Source organism: Ochotona princeps, chromosome 13 (assembly GCF_030435755.1).
Source record: "Ochotona princeps isolate mOchPri1 chromosome 13, mOchPri1.hap1, whole genome shotgun sequence".
NCBI classification, from domain to species: Eukaryota; Metazoa; Chordata; class Mammalia; order Lagomorpha; family Ochotonidae; genus Ochotona; species Ochotona princeps.
The window spans coordinates 31381386-31407941 of NC_080844.1; the positions used below are offsets into that span (position 1 = coordinate 31381386).

The 26556-nt window shown below is 48.4% G+C and overlaps 1 protein-coding gene across 2 annotated transcripts in view; it reads left to right on the forward strand.

Moving 5' to 3' along the window:
• Window positions 1-351: 351 nt before the first annotated feature.
• Window positions 352-26556, forward strand: part of HKDC1 (hexokinase domain containing 1) — a 42496-nt gene continuing 16291 nt past the window's right edge. Inside the window, exons 1-12 of one of the 2 annotated variants that reach the window (XM_004583440.3) lie at window positions 352-666; window positions 6186-6348; window positions 9961-10109; window positions 10196-10315; window positions 14153-14248; window positions 15162-15261; window positions 17827-18010; window positions 22448-22603; window positions 23561-23794; window positions 24828-25132; window positions 25722-25867; window positions 25962-26081. In XM_004583440.3, coding sequence (XP_004583497.2) covers window positions 604-666; window positions 6186-6348; window positions 9961-10109; window positions 10196-10315; window positions 14153-14248; window positions 15162-15261; window positions 17827-18010; window positions 22448-22603; window positions 23561-23794; window positions 24828-25132; window positions 25722-25867; window positions 25962-26081 — 1836 coding nt within the window. In that variant the 5' untranslated portion in view covers window positions 352-603. Of the gene's footprint in view, window positions 667-6185; window positions 6349-7990; window positions 8076-9960; window positions 10110-10195; window positions 10316-14152; window positions 14249-15161; window positions 15262-17826; window positions 18011-22447; window positions 22604-23560; window positions 23795-24827; window positions 25133-25721; window positions 25868-25961; window positions 26082-26556 lie in introns of those variants that run through there. The other variant, XM_058671173.1, reaches the window with a different exon arrangement.

Sequence of the window (26556 nt, forward strand, 5' to 3'; positions counted from 1 at the left end):
TGAGAAGGTAATCCTTCACCGATTATTTCTCCTTGGAATATCTGTTTCTGCTTGGGAGATCTGATCTGCCACTGATAGAGCAGTGTGGACTCCGAGATGAAGACAGATCCTCAGAGGGCAGAGATTCGTGGAGTCGTCCCTGGCTGGAGGAGGAAAGGATCCATGAGCAAAGCCTGTGTCTGAAAATACACAGAGCAGCTCAGCGGTAGAAAGTCAACTTTGTTCAGTGCCCAACTTCTTGGATGTTCCTCGGCCGAGTGGGCCTGGTGGAGCACCAGCTTGAGAACTGCTTGGCAACAAGATTTTGCGGCACCCACTTCTCTTTAACAGGCAAATAATCCATCAGCCCCATGCCTCCCCCTCCTCCAGCACTCAGCTACTACCAGAGCCTCTATTAGCAATCAAGTGTGTGTGGGAGGGAGGGACCAGAGAGGGGCGAGGTTTAATCATTGAACCAAGCAGGCTACAACTATTTAGTCTGCAGCATGCAGCTCCCCAGGAAGTCTGCCAGGCTGGCCTGCAAGTGTGCAGTTCACAGCGACCCGGGAGCACACTCTACACGGAAACCTCTGCCTATCTCGGCCGGAGCCAGTGTTGGGGAAGATGTTTGCGGTACATTTGATGGCGTTTTACTTCACCAAGCTGAAGGAGGATCAGATCAAGAAGGTAAGGACTTGGACCTGAGAGGTGCACAGGTCATTCCTCACTGACAGACTGACCCCCTGCCTGTCGCAAGAAGGATTTCAGAGAGCTTACTTGGAAAGATACTGAAAGCCTTGGGTTAAAACAAAACACAGACCTGCAGAAGGGGAATGGGAGGTAAAGCACGCACATCCCTGAGCCTTGGATGGCTGTCCAGATCCCTGAATTTAGCTGGGAGCTTCCTGGTGAGAATCAGATGCAAAAGGCAATGCAGAGAAAGTATCTAAAGACCTTGAAGAGGATTGTATTTGACGTAAGGGTTGTCTAGGGAGGTAGCCATAAAGGAGAGGCGATTCCTTTTTATTTATTTATAATAAATTATTATATATTTTATTTGGAAGAGAGAGAGACATACAGAGAGAAATAGACAGAGATCTCTCATCTGCTGGTTCACTCCACAAAAGCTCACAACAGCCAAGGCTGGGCCAGGCTGAAGTCAGGACCAGAAGCACTGTCCAGGTCATGCAACGTACTGGAGCTATCACCTGCTGCCTCTCAGGGTACACATTAGTAGGGGAATGGCATCAGAGGGAGCCAAGACTGGAACCCAGACACTGATTCGGGATGTGAGCATCCCAAAGGACGTCTTAACTGCTTGCCAAACACCTGCCTCCAGAGAGTCATTTTTAAAGAAATTTTTAAGAACTTTTGAAGAAGATAGGATTATTGTTTGGAAGTATATACATATGGGACACCAAGAGAGGTGTGAGTTTTAATGTATAGAGGTTGAACTCTATATTACCCATGCTGTTTGCCAAGGGAATGCTATTAATGGTGTGAGCCAGCTTGGAAGGATGAAAGGTCATCTGGATTCTCTAGACAGTGTGAGTAAGCCCAACTTGTCTGGCCATGTTTGACATCTCCCAGTTTACAGATCACTAAAGTCCTCCTTAGGGATAGACTGAGCTGGGGTTCCCCAGGTACTTAAGGTGGGACGAAGTTTAAATCTGGATTGGATGCCTCCCCTTCCCATGTTCTTCCCATTGTGCCGCAATGCTTCCTACTTTCTTCCATGAGAAGGAGGAAAACATGGCACCTCACAACCCTCCTGTGCTTGGTAGGATAAGCTTTCAGTAAATTCCATTCATTAGAGCTGAGGCTAAGGATTACAGCAAATCTAAAACTATTATAAACCAGGATGGGCACTGTGGTATAGTGGGTTAAGCAGCAGATTGAGACACATCCTGTATCAGTGTGCTGGTTCAAGTCCAGGCTATAATGCTTCTATCAGCTTCCTGCTAAGGTACCTTGAAAGACAAAAGATGAAGACCCAAGAATTTGAGTTCTTGCCACCCATGTGTTAGATCCATGTCGAGTTCCTGGCTTTGGCATAGCCCCACTCTGGCTGTTGAGGCCATTTTGGAATGAACCTGCTGGCAGAAGATCAATCTCTGGATCTCTCTTTCCCCCTTCTCCTTTTCAAATAGATACCACTATGAGCCAGATTTAACTTGTCTGATTTTTCACTTACAGTTAAATCCATATAGGAAGTTAAAGGAATTCTCTGAGGCTCTAAGCCTCACTGTGCTGTTGCTTCCTGCTTAGGAGAGAAGCAACCTGCAGGGCATCTCTACCGCCCCCAGGGAGGAGTCTCTGGAGCCCTGAGACCTTTGCTTCCCCAAGCTGTGGTGGTTAACCTTTTGTTCTACCTGAGGTGAGGCAAGATTTGTTTGCTCACCAACACAGGTGCAGGCTGGGCTCGGGGCCCCTCCACTAATGTGAAGCAGCCTTTGTCTATGCCTGAACCTGACCTTCCTTCCCCCGTTGGCTGCCCTAAGCTGGTGACCTGCTAATGTGGGGTAGTGGTGGCTGGGCTGAGTCATGGTTGCACAGGACACAGCTCCCCGTGGTGCTGACATACCTGGTCAGAAGGTATTGCGTGTTCTGCTCTGTCCTCAGCTAGCCGTATACCATCTCTGTTTCTGTATTTCCTGCCTCTGAATTGTGTCAAGGTTCTGTGCCATACTTGCCTGGGAGGACTCCTGGTCTGACTGTAACATAAGTTTTTGTTTTGTTTTGTTTTTTTAATCTCCTCATACCCATATTAAACAAGGAAAACAAAATGAGAAAACAGAAATCATTCTGGCAGCTTCTTTTCCAATTCTAGATATTGACACTGTTTGCCCTGTTGAAGACCTTGGCAGGGTCTGGTCATTGACCTGAGATTGTTCATCTGTAAGAGCAGGATGGAGAGGCAGGCTTCCAAAGTATATTTTTTACAATCTAACAAGTCAACATTACGAAAAAGTGGAAATGTTTCCTTTCATCACATACGCTGTCACATTTGCTGTGCAAAAGCATCTAGTATCTTATCTCTATGTCTTTTTAAAAAATACATCTATTTTATTCATTTGGAAGGTAGAGTCACAGACAAAGAGAATGAAAGGTTTTCTATCTGCTGGTTCGCTCCCCAAATGGCCACAATGACTGGAGCTCCAAAGCTGGGAACCTCTATGAACCTCCCATTGGGTGCAGGAGCCCAAACACTTGGAACTTCTTCCATTGCTTTCCTGAGCCATTATCAGAGAGCTGAATCAGAAATGGAGCTTCTGGGACTCGAACCAGTGCCCATATGGGATGCTGGTGCTGCAGGTGGAGACTTACCCTGATGTACCACAACATCTTCCACCCCATGTAATTTTTAAAATACAAATTTATTTTATTTTTGATGATGTTTATATAGTTGAGAAGGATGCATACTCTTGTAGACCACTGATTAGGAGGGTCAAGGTATGGGGTAAGTAGATGAGACAATTGCTAAACTTTTTTTTTTCTTTCTGTACCTGGGGGAATAAGGCAGAGAAGGAGAGGGGGCTTCTCCCAGCAGCCTAACCACATCAGTACCCGTACCCTCTGTACTTTCTTGCAGTTACCTTGATGTGTGCTAGACACACAGCACCAAGTCTTGCTTGCCTGTTACTGCTATGTTACAGATTTTTTTTCTCCTTTGTTTTCATTATTTTCATTGTAATGTCTACCTAATAGTTCATCAAATGAATGTGCTGTCATTTATTCAACCTTTTCCTTCTTACCTGACCTTGGGATACTTTTAAAACAGTCAACAATTTGAATATTGCAATGGTAGACTTTGCAGTGTATTTGTTGTTCTCCATATTTGGGGTTATTTCCTGAGAGCAGGTTTGCAGAAATGAAATCACCGGGTCAAGAAGTGTAAACTTCTTATGACTGTTGAATCATGGTCTGAGACCTTTGAACTCCATAGCTGTAAGTCCCCTTCCAGCTCCTGCATCTGTAATTGAGCAGGCAGAGCTTGACATTTTTGACTTTACTCCTCTGAGTCAAGTAAGCCATGTGTTGGTGCTCTGAATGCTGTCGGCTGCTGTGGTACATGAGTCTCTTCAAATAGAGACTGGGTCTTCTGTGACAGGAGCCCCTTGTTTAATCTCAACATACCTTTCAGTCAGTCTTTCCTTTTAGCTACCTTACACGGTATGTGGGAGATACAAAGAATAAACCAAAAACTGCTGAAGTTGTCTTACTATCTGCCCTGAATGTAACACCAAAGACCTTACTGCATTCAGCTGCGGCTGCAGACCATCCTAGCAGGTCCTTAGCCATCACTGGCAAAGACAGGCAGGCATAAGGTATATGGCTGGGGACTGAGCAGTAGCTCAGGGTCACTGTGTTAGGAACTTTGGGTAGATGAAGGATGAAGGGCAGTTCCCATGTAGGGCATTCCTGTCTTCCCCAACCCCAATCTTGGAGGTCACGTCCCATCCAGTTCTCACCATTGTGTGTGGTGTGCCAACAATTAGTCATGATGAGACAGGCTGAGCAGGAACCCCCTAATGAAGCCTGACCTGGTTACATCCTGTCTTCCCCACACAGCCTAAAGCGCAATTATCTTTTGTTGTTAGTGGCTCTCTGGTGGCATTCTGGCCATGAGGCTTCTCATTATTGGCCCTGGACTGAGCTGGCTCTTCCTGGCCTGTGAGTCATGCCTAATGGCTGGGCACCCAATCTCAGAGGTAAAGTAAGCCCTGTGGTTTTCATGTCATCAGCCGTTGGGGGTTGTGGACCCTACATGGAACAGTGAACTGAAACTAGGCTGTGGAAGTGTGGAGTCTGGGGCCAGCACCATAGTCCCAGTTTGGCTGTGTTAACGCTAAACCCTGTGTTTGTCATCTCTCAGATAGGGACAGTGACTTTGGCCTTACATAGCTGGAGCTTAGATGAGTTGACACACGTAATTGTAAGATCTTAGCCTTAGGGAAAAAGCACACTTCATCCAGGAGTATGCCTAGGGTCAGCTTCCTGCAACCTGAGTGAGTGATGTGGATGCTCAATATACAAGACAGGGCTGACGATTCAGGGCATGGCCATCCTGCCTCTGCTGCCCCCACGCACTGTCCATCACAATGGGGAGACAGATGACTATTACTGATCGGTTAGCGTGGACTTGGGGGGGGAGTGCTTTCCTACATGTCACCTTCAAGTGGTCCAAGCAGGATGTAATGATTTTATAACTTCTCTCCCATGGAACAGTGGTCCTTTGTCCCACTTTCTGATGACTTGAATCACATCCACTCATTTCCTCCTTTAAGGTATAAACTGCAGAGCCCAGCATGGTAGCCTGGTGGCTAAAATCCTCACCTCATGCATGCTGGGATCCTATATGGGTGCTGGTTCGTACCCCAGCAGCCCTGCTTCCATTCAGCTCCCTGCTTGTGGCCTGGGAAAGCAGAAGAGGATGGCCCAAAGCCTAGGAACCCTGTATCCATATGGGAGACCCAGAAGATGCTCCGGGCTCCTGGCTTCGGATCAGCTCAGCTCTGGCCATTGCGGCCACTTGGGGAGTGAATCGTCAGATGGAAGATCTTCCTTTCTGTCTTTCCTCCTCTCTGTATATCTCACTTCACAATAAAAATAAGTGACTCTTTAAAAAAAAAGATAAAAACTACAATTAAAATAACCTCAGTTTAACCAAAATGGAAATTTAAAGCACTGGCTCATAGACATTATAGTTGGAAATGGAATTTAGCTTTGAGCTTCTCAGCAGCCAGTAAACAAAAGGAAATGGTTTGGATTTACCTATTCTCATCATTGGAGAAAAAAATGCTTCCATGTTTAGGAACCAAGGATTCAAGCTGTAGCCAGTCTACTATGGCAGAGAAGTGAGGAGATGTTTAGGGCCTGGAACTGCAAGTCCCAAAACCTATATCCTTCTTTGTTTGGGCCACTCCATTGCCCCATCAGAAAAATGGGGGAACCACTTGTTCCTTGGAGCTTGCCCTTTGAGGAAGAAGTCCACACCTTCACAGATCACCATTCCATTTTGATCTCTCAGCTCCACACTTTGTCCCCAGCCTGATGGCGTCAGCTAAGGAACCTTTGGGAGTGGGTGTTGTAATCCTGCCTCAGAGGCAGGAATACTGCTTTGTGGTGGATGTGGGAGCCTACAGCCTCAACTGGAGGGCAAGTTCCCCATCAACTGACCCTGGCCACCTGGGTGTCTGTTTCAGGTGGACAGATTCCTGTATCACATGCGGCTTTCTGATGAGACCCTGTTGGACATTATGGCGCGCTTCCGGGTTGAGATGGAGAAGGGCCTGGCAAAGGACACCAACCCCACTGCCTCAGTGAAGATGCTTCCCACCTTTGTCAGGGCCATTCCGGATGGCTCAGGTGAGTGGGGCTGGTGACTGGCAGGGAACCTAATCCCAGCTTCTCTTGGCTGATGTGTTCCACGCTCTGGCTTATCCAGGCCACTTTGTCAGTCCTCCAGAATACTTTGTGTTCCAAAGCCCAAGGCACCTTACTCTCTCCCTGTTCATCGTGGTCTCTCTCACCTTCCCTCAGTAAGCACTAGCTTGAAATCTCAAACCCAGCTCAGAGATAGTCCCTATCCCAGGCCAGAAGCTCTGTCAGGGTCCATGTCATCCTGCTGTGGATGTAGTCTCCTCCTGGACCAGTGGTCCCATGAGGCCAGGTCTTATTCCTTGCGGTGTTTCCAGCACCTGGCATGGTGCCTAATGCATGTGAGGCCCTGACATGTTTGTTTAAGGAGCCATAAGTGGTGTCCACTCCCTGGTATCTAGATCCTAGAGCATCCATAGTAAGTAATGGAGGACAAACTGAGGCCATTGAAACAGCATTAAAGTATAACTCCAGATGCCTGGCTTATAGCCCAGTGCCATCACTCCTCAGTTACTTTAGGTATGTGTTTAACCTCAATTTCTGTAAGTTGGGAGAATTGGACTGCATATTCATTTCCTAGGGCAACTATAGCATGTCACCACAATGGTAGTGATGGGAAGCCACACTGATTTATTCTCTGACAGTTCTGGAAGGTACAAGTCTGAAACAGGTATCTGGGCTGCAGTCAAGATGTGGGCAGAGCTGCTTACTTTCTTGAAGCTCCAGAGGAGATTCTGTTTACTTTTCCGCTTCAAGGGGCTACCTTGCTTCCTCAGTCCATGCGTCTTACTGTCTTCAAATCTCTCTGACCCTGATGCTCCACCTCTTTCTTCATACCTGAAGACCCTGTAATTACAGTAGGACCTCTTGGATAAGCTCTTCCAACATTGAGGCCGGCTGATAAGCAGTATTTTATTCCAGCTGCAGCCATACTCACCCATTGACAGGCCCTAATGTATTCACAATATCTGGGGATTAGCACTTGGATATCTTCGACTGAGGACATTAACTCTGCCTTCCACAGCTTAGAGCTCTGTAGATGGAATTTATGAGGTCCCATCCCACTCTTCCATCCTTAGCCTCTGGACAAAGCCCTGAGAAGGAGAAGAACTGATATTTACTGAAAGCTACTGTTGTCCCTTGTTGTTGGAGACTTACTGTGTCTCCTGGTCTCTGGAGTCCCTGGGGGAAGCTGGCACCAGGACAGGTGACAGAAAGAGCCTCCCTCAATATCAGGGTCCCAGTGCTCAAATCAAGGACTGAAGTTTGCGGAGCTCTCAGGGGACCTTCGATTAGATGGCCTGGGGCAATGCAGTGGTCAGGGGAACTTGGCCTTGCTAGTCCGAAGGTACCTGGGATGTCTGATAGGAGAAGCCTTGCTCCCTTGTGGGTAGGTGGATGCTTTGGGTGGGCCACAATCCCCAGCGTGAAGGAACAGAAGCAACTCTGCTTTGAAGTCATAGCCCTGTCATACTGCTTGACAACAGTGTCCAGGATACACTGGTCTTTATAGGGCATCTAGGGCCATTTCGAGGAAACATGTGAGTCATGGGGTGTGTAGGGTGGGTGGGGAACACCAGGACTAAGTCCTCCTGGCTTCCGGAGCCAAGGCCGCTCCTCTGGATACAGACAAATGTGTTCTAGAGCCAGGGGAAGTGGCCTTGGATAATCTGGAAAGCTGTTTGGAGGAGGTACATTTCTGGCCCTACAGCCAGGTAGGTTTAGAAATGAAACTGGCCAAGGTATTTTTTTTTAATTAACATACTTGAGAGTCTATCAATTATCAATCATCTATCTGCTAAGAGACTCCTGCATTTGCTGGGGGAGTTCCCCAGAGATCTGCAATGCTAAGGCTGATGCCAGGAGGTAGGTATTCAAAGCAGATCTCACCGATGGGGAGAAGGACTCCAGTGACTGTGACATTCCCTCCCAGGGTGTGCATTGGCAGGAAGCTGGAATCAGGAGCACTGGCTGGCACTTGTAGCCAGGTACTTGGATGTGGGACATAGATGACTTCACTGCTGGGCAGAACACCGGCTCCCAGCTACTCAGGTTTTGGAAACCCTGTTCAGCACTGGAGATTCCTCCTTCCTCCACTGTCATCAGCCGAGTCTCAGCTGTGATTCTATGGCAGTGAGATCTCTTGGCCTGGAGTCCCTGAGCCAGGTTCCCTTGGTGACCTCCAGGACCACTGTGCTCCTGTGCTCATCAGTGAGAGGAGCTGACCAGCATGCTCCACCAATTTGTAGGCTGTGGTAAAAGGGACAGAAAATTTCTCCCCTGAAATTAGAGACTTTAAATCTATTGAAATGAATTGGCCAGGGACAGAATCATAGGAGAACGGGCCTGCACATTTAGTAACATGCACACATGTGTGTGAATCATGTAACAGATGGAACTTGGGGCAAGCACTTATCTGTTGACTAGGATGCTGGCTAAAATACCTGCATTCCGGGTCCCGGTGTGGTGGCCTAGCAGCTGAAGTCCTCTCCTTGAATGTGCCGGGATCGCATGTGGGCATTGGTCCTAATCGCGGCAGCTCTACTTCCCATCCAGCTCCCTGCTTGTGGTCTGGGAAAGCAGTCCAGGACAGACCAAAGTCTTGGGGCCCTGCACCCACATGGGAGACCCAGAAGGAGCTCCTGGCTTCTGGCTTCGGATTGGCTCAGCTCTGGCCGTTATGGTCACTGGGGGAGTGAATCATCGGATGGGAGATCTTCCTCTCTCTCTCTCTCTCCTCCTTTCTGAATGTCTGACTTTGCGATAAAAAATAAAATAAATCTTGGGCCCAGTGCGGTTGCCTAGCAGCTAGAGTCTTTGCCTTGAACGTACCGGGATCCCATATGGTCGCCGGTTCTAATTCTGGCAGCTCCACTTCCCATCCAGCTCCCTGCTTGTGGCCTGGGAAGGCAGTCGAAGACGGCCCAAAGGCTTGGGATCCTGCACCCTCATGGGAGACCTGGAAGAGCTCCTGGCTCCTGTTTTTGGATCGGTGCAGCACAGACCATTGCTTTATTAAAAAAAAAAAAAGATTTATTTATTTTTGAAGATTTATTTATTTTTATTGCAAAGTCAGATATACAGAGAGGAGGAGAGACAGGAAGATCTTCTATCCAATGATTCACTTCCCAAGTGACCACAATGGCTGGAGCTGAGCCGATCCGAAGCCAGGAGCCAGGAACCTCTTCCAGGTCTCCCACGCGGGTGCAGGGCCCCAAGGCTTTGGGCCGTCTTGGACAGCTTTCCCAGGCCCCAAGCAGGGAGCTGGATGGGAAATGGGACCACTGGGACTAGAACCGGCGACCACATGGGATCCTGGTGCATTCAAGGACCCCAGCCGCAAGGCCACCATGCTGGGCCCAATAAAATAAATCTTAATAAATAAATAAAATACCTGCATTCCAAGTCAGAGCGCCTGCGTTTGGTTCCCGACTCCAGCTTCCTGCTGTTGCAGGACCTGGGATATAGTGCTGACCGCTCAAGTGACTGAGTTTCTGTAATGCATGTGGGGGTCTGGGATTACTGTGTGCCCTAATGCTCACGCAGAGCTTGCCATTGAGTAGACTCACAATGATTGGTAACTTTTACACTTTTTAATAGAAAATGGGGAATTCCTCGCTCTGGATCTTGGCGGCTCCAAGTTTCGTGTCTTGAAGGTGCAAGTGTCTGCAGAGGGGAAGCGAAATGTCCAAATGGAGAGTCAATTCTACCCCACGCCCAATGAGATCACCCGTGGGAATGGCTCAGAGGTACACTATGGGCGGCAGGGCAAGCCCTGGACACTCTGAGTTGACCCTACCTGAGCCCTGTGTCCTGTGCCTCCTTTTGTCTGCAGCTGTTTGAGTACGTAGCTGATTGTCTGGCAGATTTCATGAAGACCAAAGACTTGATGCATAAGAAGTTGCCCCTTGGTCTCACCTTTTCTTTTCCCTGCAGGCAGACTAAGCTGGAAGAGGTAAGCCCCAGACAGGGAGAGCAAAAATGGGCAGGATTGGAGGTGTGAAGTAGGAGGAAATGGGCTTGCCAGGAGTCAGGCTGGGCACAGGGTAACTGCAGGAGTTTCTGTTTGATTGTCTTTTGTTAACGTCACGTGGCAGTGCATAACAGCTTGGTTAACACAGTGACTTTGATTTTGCACTCAGCATGAGCACAGCATGGGGAAGTGGCATGGTTTTTCTCAAACCTTGGTGGACATCCTCAGAAGTGACTTAACCCTGGTGCCAGATGTCCTCTGTGGTTTTGTACCCTTGTCCCCAATTACACAGGTAGCTTTGGAGAGCAGGTGCTGGGTTGTAATTCTCTCACCCTGTCCCGCATTTAGAGTTGCCACTAGCATAGTGTGTAACACTTATAGAGGATCCATGGTTGTATTGTGCCGGATTTTGAAATCCCCAGAAAAATCACGTCTGAAGTCGGTGCTAAGGCATAAAGGTGGTTTATTCAGGTTAACCTAGGTCTCCCAGCCACCTCCCCCAGCCCAGCATGGCTGGGGGGGGGAGGGGCAACCGCAGCCGAGACTGCTGCAGGATCCGCAGGGAGGGCAAAAGAGAAGAGAGAGCGCGAGCGAGCCCCCGGTTGAACAGCCCAGTGTCTTATACATTTTAGGTATTAATTATACAGTCATAATTTAGCAGGCTTCTATTGGTGGGTTTGAGGCAAGCAACTTTCAAAAGGTACAAGGGAGCTAGATGGGTTATAGGGTGGTGGATCTTATCAAACACCAGGTACCTCCTTCCTGAGGAGTGGTCTGCCTAGGTGACCTGCCAGGGTGTCACGTAGACTGTCAGGCCTGGAGTTCACACAGCCCCCAGCCAAGCCATTAAGGCAGAATTACAAAAGGCAGAAAACATCTAGGTTCTTCAGTCTCATGATTGAAAGGTTTAATCGATCATTTATTTGGTTCCCTGAGTGAAGGTTTGCCATCAGCAGTGTAGAGGACAGGCTGAGGTTTACTTTTGTGTTTTTTTATAAGGACCAGATTGGGAACCCAGTGGGTTTGGAATGTTTTGGTGAGACTGAAGGCAGCTTTACTGTGGGCAGGAGAGTGAGCAGGGGAACCAAGGAGCAGGTCTTGAAACTGTAGTCTCTGGTACAGGCGGCAGCTGTATACCTCTCATCTCAGCTCTGGAACAGAGACCCCAGCAGAAAAAAAACACTCAAGCCCTATGGGAGTTAATTTGATGTTGAGTCAGGTTTAAATATTTTAGGAGTGTGTATCAAGGAAAGTATCTGGTATGTTTATCAGGATTTTGGCATTTATCCTTGCCAACTGCCCACCAGCATCTTTCAGTTGTAATAGTGGCAACACCGTGCCTTGGATGTTGCCAGTGTGCCTCGCAGCTGTACTCTTTTTCTGTGCATTATCTCATTAAAGTCTTCAACCAGCTGGAGGAGATAGATGGGAATATCTCATTTTTCTAACATTAATTTTTATTAATGTTAGAAAAATGTTAATTTAGCTCACTTATTTGAGAAACACAAGGACAGAGACAGACAGTTCTCATCCACTGCCTCACTTCACTGTTTCCAAGTGTTAGGGCCAGGCCTGACGGAAGTCAGGAGCCCAGAACTCAATCTAGGTTTTGCATAGGGGTGACAGGGACCCAGTTACCTGAGCTGTGACTGTTGCTCTTAAGGTCTGCATTAGCAGGAAGCTGAGTCAGGAGCTGTAGCCAGATATCAATTCCAGGCACTCTGATATGAGCTGTAGATATTTTAACCAGCATTGTAATCATTGCTCAGTGCCTGTCCTTGTCTCTATTTTATATTTGAGAAAAATTGTAGCTCAGGGGGTAGGAGACTTCCCAAGGCCACAGTCAAGGGTGCCTTGACCCAGACTCAAAAATTCTTTAACTGCACTTGGCTTAAAATGTGAACAGGTGATTAAGATACTGCTTGGGATACCTGCACTCATATTGGAGTGCCTGGGTGTGATTCTTGGCGTTGTTTCCAATTTCAGTTTCGTGCTAATGCATACCGTGGGAAACAGCAGGTGATGGCTCAAGTGCTTCATCCCTGACTCCTACGTGGGAGACTGGATCGAATTCTGGGCTCTCACCTTGGATCTGACCCAACCCCATTGTTTGAGGCACTTGGGAGATCTTTCTACCTGTCTCTTTCAAAAAAATTTTTAAATTGGTTTTTTAATATCAGCAGGTTCCTGAAAGCCCTTGACCCATTTTGTGTTCTATTGTGATAAGGATTTTTCATAACCTCTAATCTAAGGAAAGGAACTAGATTATACTGAAGAGAGAAATGCTTCCTCTCATCAAACTCTTGTTGAAATATTTGTACTTCCTAAAATTTCTTGCTAAGTGGAAAAGCTACAACTAGGGGAAAACTCCTTTCTGGCTGCAACTGAATGTGACAGTTCACTCTCCTTGTTCAGTAATGGAGTCTGCTGAAACAAACTGATGGTTGTAGATCAGCAGGAGAGAGGCACAGCAATCATACACACTGGGAAACTGAAAGGAGGGCTCCACGGTTGAGTCTAAAACACCCTGTTCACAGGGAGAAAGACATGGGGCAGTGTGGAAGATACGTTAGGGAAGATGTACAGGTCCAAGGCTGGGATAATAATCTAGCTACAGTCAGGAGTGGAGCTGAGTATAAATCCAGGCACTCTGATATGGGACGTGAGTAACTTAACAGGTGTCTTAACTGCTAGTCCAAACACCTGCTCCTACTTTTACATTTTTGAAGTAGAGGGACAGAAAAGTCTTTGTGTGTGTGTTTTCTAAGGGATAAAGCATGATGTTTTTTAAGGCAAAAAAAAATAAGAGTACAGAAATAGAAAATTTCAGAGAAGAAAATGGAAACCACCTCTGCCCACAACATGGAAGGATACTACTGCTATTGTGGGATTTTCCTTCCAGCCATTTCTGCAACAAATGCTGGTGTTGTGCCCTCTATTTACAACTGGTTTCCCTCAACTTGACATCATATGACAAGTGTTAGTGCTTTCCTTTCCCATTTTCTCACCCCAAGTCCCAGCATTGTTTCTGAGTGAAGCCACTGTGTTACAGCTGTTTCTGGTCTGTGTCACCATAGCCTAGGAAGGTGACAGTGGGCTGCCACATTGCAGTGACATTGCACAAGGAGAATGCCTGATGGCATCAGAGAGCATGCATTGTCACCAAGCAGTGTCCTTCACTTCCTGAAACTCGAGCGGGGTCCCTCCTCACCCATCATAGGGGAGTGCATGAGGGGTACTTGAGCAGTTTGTGTACTTGAGCTCAGCTGCTCTTCACTGAACAGACTTGAGCAATCCTGTTAACCTCCTGGATCCCTTCCCGTCTGGAAAATTCCATAATTATTTGCTATTTCAGTCATAAAACTGGGTGAACATGATTTTTTAAGCAAATGACTGATAATACAACTTGAGAACTATTTCTCCAAGTTGAAATTAAGTTCTGGAGGGAACTCATGTTCATTGTTCTGTGGACCTGCAAGACACTTGTTCTGTACATGTAATATGCAGTTACCATGCTCTGGTATTTTCTTAAGATTGTTCCTGGTTGGGAAGGAATTGTTCATGTCACAAATGAGTAAACATGCCATCATGTCCCATGGTCTAACTTCAGCAATTGCTCTTTGTGCCACCATAATGTTTCAGACTGCTGAGTTGAGTTACAGAGGTGTGTACATGTTTGGAAAAGGTCTCTGAAGCAGTCCCAAAAGAATTGGGATGCACTGTAGAGAATGGAGTTGGGAATGCACAGTGAGAGAAGACATCCACACCTGTGCGCAAGAGTGGAAGGTCACATGGCCTGGGCCTGCTGTGTTCCCACAGGGCGTGCTGCTTTCATGGACCAAGAAGTTCAAGGCACGTGGCGTTCAGGACACGGATGTAGTGAGCCGCTTGGCCCAAGCTGTGAAGAAGCACAAGGTGAAGGTTCCCTCTCCCAGTCCTAGACTCTTGCTCTAGCTGTGGCTGCCAGGAAGAAGAATCCTGGTGGAGGGGATGGAAGGGAGCTTCCTGCCAGAGTCCAGATGTGACCATTTGTGTAAGCCCATGGGTGAGCCTGTTGTGGCTGCACACCCTTCCTTTCTCTGAGGCTGCCTTAACCCTCCCCCATCTCTGGAGAATGTGTAAGCCTTCCCACCTCCCTGAAGCTTCAGAGATCATGTTTCCTAATCTGACTCCATTCTACTCTGTTTTACTCCCCCAAAATCTCTATGGAATGCATCTTATGATAATTCAAGTAACTACAAAAGCAAGACCTTGGTGAGCTGAAAAAAAAAAAAAAAATACAAAAAGAAGCCCAAATTGCTTGTTATGTTAAGAGCAAGAGAACATTTTTGGGTTTTTTTCTAGCTTTTTTCTCTTTAAAGCTGATCATGTTCTTTTGTAGCCTGTGCTTTTCTCCTACTGTTTTCATTTTACTCATAAGTATTCCTCTGAACCTTTGGGAACCTTGTTGCAGTGACCCAGGTTGATGCGGCAGGAAGCATGGCCATGTCATGGCTGAGGCTGTACCTGCCGGCCTCGCTGTCCTGGTGGGTGGGTCTTCCCAGGGTAACTGTGACTGCAGTGATTTCCGAACGTCTCTCCTGAGGGCTGCACAACTCCTGGGATGCTTGATCACATTTTCATTGCCCAGAGACCCTCAACACAAAGCAAGAGGAGCACAGGGTACCTTATTTAGCTGCCTCCAGGGCTCTCTCCTGCCTGTTTCTCCTGGAGAGGCCCAGCAGGCAATGTCCCTGCCAGCCACCTTCCTGGCACTCACTGCCTCTGTAGGGAGAGATTCCCTACTCCCTGGCACATGCTGACCCCTCTGGGACTTTGTGTCCGACAGGACGTGGACGTAGACATCCTGGCCTTGGTCAATGACACTGTGGGGACCATGATGACGTGTGCCTATGATGATCCCTACTGTGAGGTTGGAGTTATCATTGGTGAGTCAGCAGGGATTTTGGGGGTGGAGGAAGGGGCTGATCTCAGGCTTTGTTCCAGCCAAATCTGTAGAGAGGACACAGGCCCCATCTACTGGGGAGGAACAGCACAAGGAGATGGACAGTTAAATAGGTTGGGCATCCCTCACATGAAATTCTGAGCTTTAAAATGCCCAAACTCCCAAACTTTTACTTAATTATTATTTTTTTCATTATCATCATCATCCTTGAGAGACAAAGATAGAAAAAGAGATCTTTCATCTTCTAGTTTGTTCCTTGAATACCTGCAGAATCCTACAGTGCTGACATCCCACATAGGGGCAAGTTCACATTCCAGCTGCTTCATGTCTGATCCAGCTCCCTGCTAATGACCCGGGAAAGCAGCAGAGGATGACCCAAGGCCTTAGGACTCTGCCATCCATGTGGGAGACAGGAAGAAGTTTCTGGCTCCTGGCTTAAGCCATGGCTGTTATGACCACTTGGGAAGTGAACTAGCAAGTAACAGATCTCTCCCTCTGTCTCTTCCTCTCTCTTTCTCTGTAACTCTGACTTATAAATAAATTAAATTCCTTTTAAAAGAACAACACAGGACATGGGGGGTATGGCTCAAGGTGAGTAGATGAGGTGGTGGTGCCCTCCTGGGGACATCAAAGCAGGAACTTCAGTGATAATGAACCAGGGAACAGTGTGAGCCTCAGAGGAAAGGAGTCCCTCCTAGGGGAAAGGAGAAACCTGTGGTGTCTGGGGTGGGATGAGATTGGGTGCCCATTGGAAGATTGCACAGGGCCTTGGGACATGGTCAGTGAGAGGCCAGTGACTGGTACCCCAAGAAGAGCCAGGAAGACATTGGAGGACCTGGGGTAGGGATGGACACACGGATGTGTGTGACAGTGTTTGTTTTTGCTCTGTTTTGTTTTGAACCATGTGCATGCATATTCACACACACACACACACACACACACATGCACACAAAGCACAACAGAGACTAAAATAGAGATGGAGCTCCCATCTACGGGATCATTCTCCAGATGCCCAAACTAGGGCTGAAGCCAGGAACTGGGAAGTCAATCCAGATCTCCTACATGGGGGCAGGGACCCAGTTTCCTGAGCCACATTACTGCTGTGTCCTGTGGTCTGCCTTGGCAGGAAGCTAGAGTCAGGAGCTAATACTGGGTACTGAACCCAAGTACTCCAGTGTGGGGTATGAGTGTCGTGGCCCCCAAGCTGAATGCCTGCTTCTCTGCATCTTTTGAAAGCTCATTTTGACTGTGGTATGAGGCTCAGTTATTGGGAACATAAGTGGAAACATGGTGGTCATCAGTGGTTAGGCACTGAGCGGGGGCGGGTGTGCTTGGGACCTGGAGCAGGCAGGGGTTGGCTTGTGGGTGGTCTCAGGCCTGACTGGATGGGACAGTCTGGAGGGTCCTAGAGAGGATTGGTGGGGCACAAAAAACCCAAATGGATCTGATCTGTAGGCTGTTCTTCAACATCCACCCCCTCTCCTCCCCTTGTTTACTATAGTTGGGGGTAGTTTTCTGAGTTGCACACTCTTCCTTATCAGCAGCACCTTCCTGAGCCTGCCTTCTCCAAAGGGACCCTGATGTTCCATCTTGTCCCCTGGAGGAGCCACTTCCTCAGAGTTGGGACAGGCACCCAAGGCTCCTTGCTGCTGTCCCCCTGCATGCATCTTTGCCTCTAGCAACTGCAGTTTGGGCACCAGACATAAACAAGGCCCATGCTTTTCTGAGAAAAGCCTTTTCCACATGTCAGAGTCTTGTTACCATCACCACAATCCAATTTTAGAACATTTCTGTCCCAAAGAACCTGTGCCCATTTGCAGCTGTGCCTCAGTACATGGCATGGGAGACGTTTCCTTGGAGTGCTTTTGAGTTGCAACGTTGGCTTGTTGCTGTATGGATGACAGCTCATCACTGTCTAGGATAAGGGGGAACTTTTGCTGGTGACACTGGTGGCAGGCTGTGAGGGAAGGATATTTTTAGTCTTCAATACAGAAGACTCTAAATAGCTTCAGGAAGGTATTAAAGTGGTTACTGTGGATGGGAGGAAAAAAATATTTTTATGTTTACAAGGCCAGTTCATCCCACCTGCTCCTGTCAGTGTACCAGCGACTCCTACACCACTGACTCCATTCACAACAGCTGACCATCAGTGCTCTGATGGATGCTTTATACACTCATCCTCTCCAGCCAGGCCAGATCTGAGAACTGTTATTTTGTTATTTGGATGTGTGCACCATAATTTGCAGGCCACAAACAATAATCACCTTAAAACTCAACCTACTACAGACTTGCTGAATGTCAAGTCCTGCCTGCCATTGCCTTGGCAGAGGCACGCCAAGTGGTCTCATGCACCTTGTGCAGCTCATGAGCCAGATATTCCCCTCCACCCAAATTCTAGAGGCCTCCCAGAGGTGACTACTAGACCTGTGAGTAGAGTGGAAGCTCCTATGGCCCTCGTAGGAGGAAGCCAGACTGCTGAGGTCTTACTGTGTCCCTGCCTGGCCAGAAGCCTTTCTCTCCTATGTGTTCTGTCTGATCCCTTGTCTAGGCACTGGCACCAACGCCTGCTACATGGAGGACATGAGCAACATCGACCTGGTGGAGGGCGATGAGGGGAGGATGTGCATTAACACGGAGTGGGGGGCCTTTGGGGACGACGGGGTGCTCGAGGACATCCGCACCGAGTTTGATAGAGAGCTGGACCTCGGCTCACTGAACCCAGGGAAGCAACTGTGAGTGTCATCTTGCTAGATTCTGTGAATGGCACTGGGCTGTCCCCACTCTCTCCATCCCCTTGGTATCTGGGAGGCTCTCCATGGATGAACCATCCATCACTGTGTGTTTATAAGGCAAAACTTTATTCCAGTTTCATAGAACAGGCGAGGAAATCAAAGCCAAGGAAATGGACTGACGAGGTTGTATTGGCCTGGAACCTTAGTTCCTTTTCATTCAGTACGTCCAGAGTAGGTGTAAGGTACTAGAGGCAAGGGTGTGAATCCAAGGATGTGAGTACCCTGTTTGCTGCCAATCCCTGCTCTACCCTCATCCCATCCTCACCTGCACTGTAATTATCCAGGTGCTATCTATCCAGCCTTTTTTTTTTTTTAAAGATTTATCTATATATTTAAAAGGTAGAGCTAAAGAGGCAGAGACGGGAAATAGAGATAGTCTATCTGCTGGTTCACTCCCCAAATGACTGCAGTGACTGGAATTGGGCCAATCTGAAACTAGGAGCCAGGAGCTTCCTCCATATCTCTCATATAGGGGCAGGGACCCAAGCACTTGGACCATCTGCCACTGCTTTCCCTGGCACATCAGCAGGGAACTTGATTGTAAGTGGATCATCGTGGGGCTTGAATCCATGCCCTTATGGTATGCCAACAGTATGGAAGGCAGCTTTACCGGCTACCCCACAGTGCTGACCCCTGTCTACCCAGCTTTTACCTACATGCTGAGCTTCCTAAAGGCAAGCCATGAGGTCAGTTTTTTTCCCTTTCCATTCTCCACACGGTATCTAACACATTATTACAGGATCAGTATTTGTTGAATGAAAAAATGTTTTCTTAAAGATTTATTTTTATTGGGCCCGGCAGCGTGGCCTAGTGGCTAAGGTCCTCGCCTTGAACACAACGGGATCCCATATGGGCACTGGTTCTAATCCTGGCAGCTCCACTTCCCATCCAGCTCCCTGCTTGTGGCCTGGGAAAAGCAGTCGAGGACGGCCCAATGCATTGGGACCCTGCACCCGCATGAGAGACCTGGAGGAGGTTCCTGGTTCCCGGCTTCAGATCAGCACAGCACTGGCCGTTGTGCTCACTTGAAAGATCTTCCTCTCTGTCTCTCCTCCTCTCAGTATATCTGACTTTGTAATAAAAATAAATAAATCTTTAAAAAAAAAAAGATTTATTTTTATTGAAAGTCAGATTTTACAGAGAATATATAGAGAAAGTTTTCTACCTGCTGGTTCATTCCCCAAATGACCACAACAACCAGAACTGAGCTGATTTGAAGCTAACAGCCAGGACCCTTCTTCAGGTCTCCCACTTGGGTGCAGGGTCCCAAAGACTTGAGCCTTCCTCCACTGACTTCCCAGGCCACAGGTGGACAGCTGAATTGAAAGTGCAGCAGCTGGGACATGAACCAGTGCCCATATGACAAGCTGGTGCTACAGGATAGAGAATGAGCATGCTATGCCACTATGCTAATCCTGAAAAAGGTGTTTTTTGAAAAATTTAAAATAATCTCAGATTTCTAGAAAATTTATAAAAATAGTACAAAATCTCCCGCATTTACTCTTCACTCAAGTTTCTCAAATGGCAATTCTTTCTCTTGACTGATTCCTGTATCCTTTGACAGATTCCCCTTGCTGTTGGGCTAGATGTCGGTAAGGATGTAAGCATCACCTTTTCTGACCCATGCGAGAGTGGCAGGTATAACATCTCTGCACCCTTAAATACATCATGTGAAAATGAGAGCATGCTCTTATATAACCACACCAGTCATTAACAGGAGGAAATCAATGCTGCATTCTAAGATCTGAGTTACAGACCTCATCCATAATTCACCAGCTGCCCCACTAACGTCTTTTATGAAACAAGAACAAAAGCAAGTGTCCCGCTCTGGGCTCAGGTCCAGGGTCACGCGTTGCATTTCACCACTGCGCCTCTTCAGCCGCCTGCAGTCTGGAGCATTTCCTTGGCACCTCTTTGTTTTCCATGACCTCCAAGTGTGCAGGCCACTGGGTTTACAGAATGCCTCTCAGTTTGGATCAGTCGCCAGTTTCCTCGTGATTAGATTCAGGTTCTGTACTTTGGCGCAGCAGCGTCGTGCATGTGGTGTGTGTCTGCTGCAGTGTTACTAGTGGTGACTCCCGTCCCACAGGCAAGGACATCTTCAGCAGATCTTTCCACCTTGGGTCCTGCCTGTTCCTCTGGTCTTGAGCTGGCGCCCGTTACAGGGATGTTGAGACCTTGTCGGTACTGTGTGCCTGGGGCAGCCTCTGCTCACTCCTTTCAGCACCATTGATGAGTTTCTGAACCTGTCACTCCTCCATATTTCTTGGTTGTTATTCTACTATGCAAGAAACCACTCCTATGGTGTGGGTTCTTTATAAGTAAGTTCTAATTTCTTCTTCTTTTTTTTTTTTTTAAGATTTATTTACTTTTATTTGAAAGGCAGGGTTGTAGAAGGGGCAGACACAGAGAGATTTTCTATCCACTGGTTCACTCCGCAAATGGCCACAATGGCCAAATTGGAGCTGATCTAAAGCTGGAAGCCTGTATGGGTCTCCTGTATGGGTGCAGGGTCTCAAGGCTTTAGGCCATCTGCTGCCTTCCCAGGACAACGCAGAGATCTGGTTGAGAAGTGGAGCAACAGGAGCATGAACCAGTGCCCATATGGGGTGCTGACACCACAGGGTGCAAGGATTGGCCTGTTGAGCCACGGCACCAACCCCTCTTCTTGTTTTGATTAACAAACCATTTCAGTTCAGGTCAAAAGAAGCCCTTCCAACCAGCTTCTGTGTCTTTTTGACATGTCCCCATTGCCTTTTAATTTGGGGCACAGTAAAATGTGTTACCCTTATCTCATACTTGCTTGGTCCCAGCTCTGGAATCATGCATGTCGCAGAGACACTCTGGTAAATAAATGTTTTAGGTCCCTCATAGCAGCAATGTAGAAGCCAGGACTGCCCAGCCAAACAGCACCTTCCTGCTTTGGCTGTACCTGCTTCCAGCACATGCTGATTTTCCTGGTGATCTGAGCAGTCACATTCCAAGGACATGGTGCCTACACTTGTAACATTTCACTTCAAAAAAGTCCAACTCCCCTAAATCCAATCTGAATTTATTTGATTACTTCTGTTTTTTTTTTTTAATGTTTTAAAATGTTTGTGGTGGAATATATTAGGTTAATTGTAAAATAGATTTTCCTTGATTTTCTGTCTTACTGTATTTAGTGAATAGGAAGTATATTTAGGGGTGGACAGTGTGATAAAGCAGGTTAAATCGCCACTTGAGATGTTCATGTCCCCTGTCAGAGTGCTGGCTTGAGTCCTGGCCACTCTGCTTCTGATCCAGTTTCCTGTATCTTAGGTGGCAGCAGGTGATGGCTCAAGTATGTGAGTCCCTGTCACCCATGTGGGAGACCTAGATGGAGTGAGTTTCTGGCTCCTGGCTTTCATCTGGCCCATTTCTTGGCTGTTGTCAGCATTTAGAGAATGAACCAGTATTTAGATCTCTCTCTTTCTCTGTCACTCTGCATTTCAAGTAGATAAAGAAAAAGTAAGCAAAAGAAAAATTGCAGGGCTGGGCACAATAGCTCAATTGGCTAATTTTCCCTTGCAAATGCTGGGATCCCATATGGGTATTGTTTCATGTCCCAGCTGCTCCACTTCCCATCCAGCTCCCTGTTTGTGGTCGAGGAAAACAGTAGAGGATGGCCAAAAGCCTTGGGACCCTGCGCCCACGTGGGATACCCGGAAGAAGCTCCTGGTTCCTGGTTTTAGATCAGCTCAGTTCTTGCCATTGTGGTCATTTGGGGAATTGGCCAGTGGATGGGAGATCTTTCTGTGTCTCCTCTCTGTAAATCTGCTTTTCCAATAAAAACAAATAAATCTTTTAAAAGGAAAGAAAATTGTAAGTGACAATGTGCCTGGGCTGGTGTATAGACTTGGAGTGAAGGTGTTGACACCCTTGAGGAGTGTTCTGCAGAATTTCTCCGATACTGTCCATGCTCATCTCACAGATACAGTGTGTCTGTCCCTTGGACAGAAGCATGATGTAGGATTGGAAGCATTTGAGTCAGAAGTTGGATCTGCCATGCCATGGCCTGGGTGATCTGGGGAAAGTTCTTGAAATCTGTGATGTTGAGGTCACTTGTGCTGTGAGGACGGCACCCCCATAGCCAGGGATGATTTGAGATCAAGATTCATGGAAAACAGGAGCAGGAAGGAACCTTAACTCTTCTCTGGCTTAGACCTCTCCTTTAAGTGAGAGGGTGCAGCTCAGACAGAGGAGTGGGCCTGCAAGGGCAGCGGGCTCCAGCAAGCTGGCACTGGGCTCAGGCCTCCCCATCAGCGCTCCTGACCGTGCCTGTGGCTCCTGTTCTTTGGGCAGTGATACTGCACCACCAAGGGTGTTCCTCCCACTGAGCTGTCTGCTGAATTACAGGTTTGAAAAGATGATCAGTGGCCTGTACCTGGGGGAGCTCGTCAGGCTCATCCTGCTGAAGATGGCCAAGGCCGGCCTCCTGTTTGGCGGTCAGAAGTCCTCTGCTCTCCACACCAAGGGCAAGATCGAAACACAGCATGTGGCTGCCATGGAGAGGTGAGCCACCGGCCACATCCTTCTGACCTTGACTCTGTGGAGTTCTGGGGGTAGGCTCAGGGTGGTAGGACAGCAGCAGGAGGTTGTCCCCCTTTACCAAGAGGATTTCAGACCTGGACATGGCTTCAAATGGGCCAACAGTTTCTGCTGGGACCCAGGCACCACCTTGCTGTTGGTTCTGTCAGCCAGGAATTCTGCTTCTGAGATAGCTGCCTTCCTGCTCCCTGAAGTGGTGATTTACAACATTGTTAGGGTCACACGCCGCTTGCTGGATGCTCATCCCCCAGCTGCATACTTATGCATGATGTTACTTACAATATCAGAGTATCCTTGGGTCCCTTTGAACCCACTGATGGAACCCTAGTTACAGACTTCCTGCTATGGTAAGTCTTCTCCATCTGGGATCATGGGGGATGGCTTTGGCCAAGGATCCCTGGAAGGAGAAACTGGAATGGTGAGCTGGCTAGCCCCAGTTATCAGGGTTCCATTCCTTAGTTTCAAAGCCCTGCTATTGCACTAAGCTTTATAATTAGTTTAGAGTCTATGTCTGAGCCAGACTGGGTAAGGATGGAGCTTCTCTGAAAGGCCATATATTGTCCAGTGTGATTACACCTATGGGTTCTGTAATCTAACTGCCTGAGTTAGATCTTGCCTCTGGAATTTACTTGCTGGGTGACTGTGGTCCAATTACTCAACCTCTCTGTGGCTCACATTCCTTGTATCTGCAAGGGCACTGCTGGCACTCCCCACAGGGTTTTTGTGAGAATTCACAGACAAGGGCCGGGCACGTAGTGAGTGCTGCGTAAGTAGTGGCTGCTGTTACTGGTGTTGATGTTGTTCCTGGCTTGCTGTACTGCAGCCTGTGGATTGTCCACAAACCTGAGAACTGGGAGAGCTGAGGTGCCCACAGGAGGGAAAAGTGTGGCCCCCTTGCCCCTCTCACCTCTCCCCTGGCAGGTATAAGGAAGGCCTGGCGAACACCAGAGAGATCCTGGTGGATCTAGGCCTGGAGCCCTCTGAGGCTGACTGCATTGCTGTCCAACACGTCTGCACCATTGTTTCCTTCCGCTCGGCCAACCTCTGTGCGGCCGCCCTGGCAGCCATCCTGACAAGGCTCCGGGAGAACAAGAGGCTGATGCGGCTGCGCACGACGGTGGGCATGGATGGCACGCTCTACAAGATCCACCCTCAGTGAGTGCCACCTGCCAGCCCGCACTTTCACTGACACCTGCCCTGCAGTGGTAACTCAGCATTCCCTTTGCCCTGTGCTGTTTCTCTAAGCATCTGGGGCCACCCACCAGCTGTTGATTGAGTCTGCAAGGGAGTAGGTGAATGCACAGCCCACATTCCCCTGACTGGGTTGCTTGGGGGCCCATCTTTACAGGACTGTTCTGCTAAAGCTGACTGTCTAATGAGGAAGGCCATTGTGTCCAACCCTCCCTCCATCTCTCCATGTGTCCACTCATCCGTTCATCCACATGCATGTTCCTTGTGTCTGCCCATCCCTCCGCCATCCAACCACCCTTTGATCTATTCACATGTCCACCCATCTGCCTGTTGTTTTCTGTATCCATCATCCATCCTTCCATGCATTCATGTGTCCATCTCTCCCTCCCTCCATCTACCCATCTATCCATTCACATGTCCCTTCCTCTCTCCCTCCATCCATCATTCCATCCACACGTCCATCAGTTAGGTCTGTTTATAGAATCCACCTGCCTGTCTGCATCTCCATCCATCCTTGTGTGCATCTGTCTATCCATTTATCCATCACTTACTGTTTGCCTACTATGTGAGAAGACTAGAAAACAAAGCACACCTAACTGTAAATGGAAAATAGGGATGGCAGGTTGCCAATTCACATGAAAGCTCTTGGTAAGGAGAAGGAGACTTAGAGGAAGAAAGGTAGAAGCTCCACACCCATGGGTGCAGCTGGCAGAGAAATTCTTTCTTTTGTGACAGAGGTGATGATCAGCCCTTGTGTGGCGCACAGGCCTGCGCTCCTGGCTAAGGTGTCAGTGTGTGAATTAGCCACTTCCTGGAGCATTCAGGGCACCCCATATACTGTCCCCATCCTAATTACCCCTGACCTCTATCCAGCACATAAAGGGTTGTGTTTTTCTGCCCCAGCAGGACCCACTACTACACCAAAGCAGCATCTGTTCCTGTTGGGTGGGCCAGGCCTTCCTAGTGGTGAAACATGCTACCTTTGTCCCACCTTCAGGTACCCTAAACGCCTGCACAAGGTGGTGAGGAAACTGGTTCCTAACTGTGATGTGCGCTTCCTCCTGTCGGAGAGTGGCAGCACCAAGGGGGCTGCTATGGTGACTGCCGTGGCCTCTCGTGTTCAAGCCCAGCGCAAGCAGATTGATGAGGTGCTGGCTCTGTTCCGGCTGACCCATGAGCAGCTCAGGAGTGTGAAGGACAGGATGCGGGCTGAACTAGAGTTCGGGCTGAAGAAGAAGACGCATCCACTCGCCACGGTCAAGATGCTGCCCACCTACGTCTGCGGGATGCCTGATGGCACAGGTGGGCCAGGCACAGCCCAAAACTTAGTCAGACGTTTACTTTTCAGAGCTGTGGACTTTGATCTGATGAGGGATGAGGAGCAGGGGGGAAGGTTAGCTCTCGTCCTGAGCCTGTTTGCCTTGATTAGCCCACTGGGTTTGCAGTGAGAAGCCATCTAAGTCAGGTTACATGTGTATGTGTGTGTCAGATTCCGTACATGAGAGTGCAAACTGAAGATACAGGCTCTGTCCCAGGAGCTTTACACTGTACCCCAGCCCTGGAAGGCCATCCATCTGTAGAGTTTGCAGCTGTGGGAGCATAGGACCTAACCCCTCTTGCTCAAGATAAAAGCTGTGTCTCAGGACCCCAAGGTCCCTGAACTACCATCTGGTACTCTTCTCACAGGACCCCACTGGGGGTGGTGGCTGGGTCAGTGTGCACAAAAAGCAGCCTGGTCTTAGACAAACCAAGGGCCAGCCCAGGTCTAACACCAGGCACAGTGACTCCCCAAACCCCCCAGCAAGGTAGTTGGGCCTGCTTGGTTTTGGCACTTTCCCTTCATATTGCCCTGGCACAAGTCCCTAGCTAAGCCCCTACTTTTCCCACACAGAGAAAGGGAAGTTCCTCGCCCTGGATCTGGGGGGCACCAACTTCCGGGTCCTTCTGGTGAAGATCAGAAGCGGACGGAAGTCAGTGCGGATGTACAACAAGATTTTCGCCATCCCCCTGGAGATTATGCAGGGTACTGGTGAGGAGGTAGGTGCCAGGTGGTGGCTCTGTGTTCACTGTGCCAACCTGCCAGCCCCTATGCCTGTACCCACCCAGGGTTAACACCGCTCTCTCCCTGCAGCTGTTTGACCACATTGTACAGTGCATTGCTGACTTCCTGGAGTACATGGGCCTCAAGGGGGCCCGGCTGCCTTTGGGTTTCACGTTCTCGTTCCCCTGCAGGCAGAAAAGCATCGACAAGGTGAGCAGCTGTGCTGGCTCTGGGCGCCGCCTTTACCACAGTGTTGGGAACTGCCTGGACACTGGGCGCTTGGTCCAGGGGGTCTCACAGTAGGGCCACTGGGGTAGCCTATTCAGCCACTTCAAGGTTTTATTTGTTAGGGGGTTGAAGATGTTCTAGTGTTTCAACTGATCTATACATTGTCCCCATAGGTGTTCATTTTCCTTTACCGTGTTCTAAATTGGGGTAAAATATGAGAATTCTTCCACAAGTTCCTGGAAAATATGTTATAAAAAGCTGTGTGTGGATCTCAAAATTTGTTTGCACCAAAATAAGCTTATTTTTTCTTTCCTCTCCTCCATGAACAGTTTGAAATATTCTCATATACACAACATTAAACGTAGCTCAGTGACTGTTTCTACCCTGGTGAACCAGCGTCACCACCATCCATCTCAGCTTCTTCATCTCCTGTACCCGAAGCTTTGTGTCTGCTCAC